Source organism: Malus domestica, chromosome 01, assembly GCF_042453785.1.
Source record: "Malus domestica chromosome 01, GDT2T_hap1".
In the NCBI taxonomy this organism is placed as follows: domain Eukaryota; kingdom Viridiplantae; phylum Streptophyta; class Magnoliopsida; order Rosales; family Rosaceae; genus Malus; species Malus domestica.
In genome coordinates, this window is record NC_091661.1 from 19,371,010 (window position 1) to 19,374,732 (window position 3,723).

At 39.9% G+C, this 3,723-nt stretch overlaps 1 protein-coding gene across 1 annotated transcript; it reads right to left on the minus strand.

The window, feature by feature from the left end:
* Nucleotides 1-1,907: 1,907 nt before the first annotated feature.
* LOC103426332 (ATP synthase delta chain, chloroplastic) lies at nt 1,908-2,985 on the minus strand. Its single transcript, XM_008364426.4, has one exon. The coding sequence runs from the start codon at nt 2,667-2,669 to the stop codon at nt 2,025-2,027; it is 645 nt and encodes a 214-aa protein (XP_008362648.2). The 5' UTR covers nt 2,670-2,985; the 3' UTR covers nt 1,908-2,024.
* Nucleotides 2,986-3,723: the final 738 nt, after the last annotated feature.

Genomic DNA, 3,723 nt, shown 5'->3' on the forward strand with positions numbered 1-3,723 from the left:
TATCATCTTGAATATGTCGTGTTAACTCATCCATTACCAACGCAAAAAGGTAAGGACTTAAGGATGAGCCTTGATGTAATCCTACAGTTATGGGAAAGCTTTCGGTTTGTCCTTCATGAGTTCTTACGGCAGTCTTTGCTCCTTCATACATATCCTTTATAGCTTGGATATATGCTACTCGTACTCCTTTCTTCTCTAAAATCCTCCAAAGAATGTCTCTTGGGACCCTATCATACGCTTTTTCCAAATCTATAAAGACCATGTGTAAATCCTTTTTCCCATCTCTATATCTTTCCATCAATCTTCGTAAGAGATAGATTGCCTCCATGGTTGAGCGCCCTGGCATGAACCCGAATTGGTTGTCCGAAACCCGTGTCTCTTGCCTCAATCTATGCTCAATGACTCTCTCCCAGAGCTTCATTGTATGACTCATTAGCTTAATACCCCTATAGTTCATGCAATTTTGTACGTCGCCCTTATTCTTGTAGATAGGCACCAAAGTGCTCATTCGCCACTCATTTGGCATCTTCTTCGTTTTCAAAATCCTATTGAAAAGGTCAGTGAGCCATGTTATACCTGTCTCTCCCAAAAGTTTCCACACTTCGATTAGTATATCGTCTGGGCCTATTGCTTTTTTATGCTTCATCTTCTTCAAAGCTACAACCACTTCTTCCTTCCGGATTCGACGATAAAAAGAGTAGTTTCTACACTCTTCTGAGTTACTCAACTCCCCTAAAGAAGCACTCATTTCATGTCCTTCATTGAAAAGATTATGAAAATAACCTCTCCATCTGTCTTTAACCGCGTTCTCTGTAGCAAGAACATTTCCATCCTCATCCTTGATGCACCTCACTTGGTTTAGGTCCCTTGTCTTCTTTTCCCTTGCTCTAGATAGTTTATAGATATCCAACTCTCCTTCTTTGGTATCTAGTCGTTTATACATATCGTCGTAAGCCGCTAACTTAGCTTCTCTGACAGCTTTCTTCGCCTCTTGCTTCGCTTTTCTATACCTTTCACCATTTTCATCAGTCCTCTCCTTGTATAAGGCTTTACAACATTCCTTCTTAGCCTTCACCTTTGTTTGTACCTCCTCATTCCACCACCAAGATTCCTTTTGGTGTGGGGCAAAGCCCTTGGACTCTCCTAATACCTCTTTTGCTACTTTTCGAATACAACTAGCCATGGAATCCCACAGTATGACCGATGAATAGACACGATGAAGTGATTCCTGAGATCCTCACAAAAAGGATCCGAATGGGATCATCCTATTATGCAAATCAGATACGATCAACTGTTGTGTTTAATACTTTTGTATTTTGAATGAGGATCCTCTTCGGATTCTTGTTGTAAGGATCCCAGAGATTCTCCAATCATATCCGTTCATCGTATATATCGTGCGGTCAGAAATTATTTAAAATTAAACATAAATAGCACTTGACGAAAACTAACAGCACGATGTACGATAAACATATATGATTGAAGGATTCTTGAGATCCTCACGAAGAGGAGGATCGTTATTCTTGTTGTTTGTCCTCAAAAAGCCATTTGGTGTCAGCAACTGTTATTGGGAGCAGCTTCTCCATAAATGGGGGTAAGGCTAGCCGACATTCACCTCTCCCAGACCCTGCGTAAAGCGGGAGCCTTGTGCACTGGGTACGACGACCTTTTTATCTTTCATGTAAAAGTTTTATATCGTTTGAGAAATGACTTAGTTTTGTATGCAACCGATTAAGCATGGGTCCAGAGAAAATTAAGATGATATGTTTCAGTGGATTGAGAATTAGGTTGAGCATGGTTTTTGGGTGCCTTATGTTGCCATTTGCTATAGAGCTTTATTACCTGCTATGGTGTGGAAGAAGAGAATCATCAACAAAGAGAGAGATTGAGGCAGTAGAAGATGATGATCGTTTCAGCAGCAACCATGGAAATCCCGAATTGGGATTTCTGCATTCAAATTAAAATATAAAAAAAACTACAAACAGTCGTTTTTGCAGCATTTGCAATCTTTACATTTCTTACAGAAATCATACAGCAAAGGAATTCCTCACCTTCTTCACCTTCACAGCCCCACACAAGTCACTGTAAATCCTCTGAAACTCCTCCAAAACTTCCCTCACAATCCCCACCTTCTTCTTCCCCACCAACATCTTCACCAAGCCCACCAAATGCTTGCTGAATCCGCCTTTCTCGGCCACCAACTTCACCACCTGTCCCTTCTCTTCCAAACCCACTAAGGGATTGGCCAAAACAGCTTCCACCTGCCGGTTGTGGAGCAATTTTAAGAACCTCCGGATGTCCTGCTCCACCAAATGAACAGAACTGTAGCATTGGGATATGTCCAGGAGAGCCGCCGCGTACCCAGCTGCCGGGTTTCTGTGGAGGTTCGGAGACGGCGGAGAGGAGAGGCGGATGGGGTTGGAGAACGAAGGGGTGGAAGATAAAGGGGGAGGCTTTTGAAGAAAAGATGGGGTCTTGGTGGAGATGAAGCTGCTGGGTTTGGTGGTGGTGGAGTGGAGGCTGTGGAGGAGGTTGGGCGGCTGTGGTTGCGGAGGGAGTTTGTGAGTTTTTCTGGGACTTTGAGGATTGAAGTGGTGGAGCTCGCGAGACGATGTGGTGGAATGGATAGTGGAGACATTGAGGGTTGACACAGAGCTTGAGAAGGTATCCATGGAGGAGAAGGAGATGATGAGGATAAATGTCAGTAAATGAATATTGGGTAATATCTATGAAAGCAGCTCCCTTTTTTTTTTTGGTCTGAATTTTATTTGTGCTTCAAAATTCACTTGGAAATGTAAACGTTGCAAGAGTAATAACCAGGAGTTATGTTAAGAAAAATGTCGGCCAGTCCACTCCAAATTTCTAGCCGAAAAGCCCACTACAGATAGGTTTGAATTGGACACACCGGGCCATTAAACATAGCCCAGCTCATAAATCATTTTTCCCACCCTCTATCGATGTGTCCTTTTGGGTTTGGGACATGCTTTTGTAAAAAGCGATTATGTTCGTAAACGCTTTTAATATATAGACGTTTTGTTATAAGCACAACAAATTATGTAGAATTCTAGTGTTTTCTTAAAATGCAATAGAAAACACTTTAGAAGGAAGCATTGGATTAGTGCTTCTCCATTTAAGCATTATAAGTGTATAAACGCTTTAATTTTTATATTTTTGTGCCAAACACCACTTATAAATTATAATAAAAATCAATAGAAAATGGTAATATGGTCGCAATTTATGTTTTATTACTAACCTTTAACTGTCATATTTATCATTACTAGTCATATCATCGCCGATTTGAGTTGATCTCATTGTCTTATTTACTACAACGAACAACAAGTAGAGAGAAGCTCGTCATAGAATCACTCTCTCCATCTCTCTCCAGTTCTTGATTCTTCTTGTAAAATTCTCCTAAGCCTAAAAGCTTTGTATGTAAAAGAGTATACACCCCTCATATAATCAAATACAACTACAAACAAAGTGAATGTAGTCCAGTTAAGAATAAACCACTCAAGGTCCCTTTTTTACCAAGCTAGAAACCGACGTCTACATATGTGGTATGGGGTTTTGAAAAACTAAAAATTAAATTGATTTGAGAGAATATTTGATCACTCTCATTATTTCTCACAATAAATAGTAAGGGGAATTTTATTAAAAATGAGATTTTTTGTGTGTTTTCTGTCACTATATAATTTAATGTTAAATTATAAATTAAAATTATAAAAT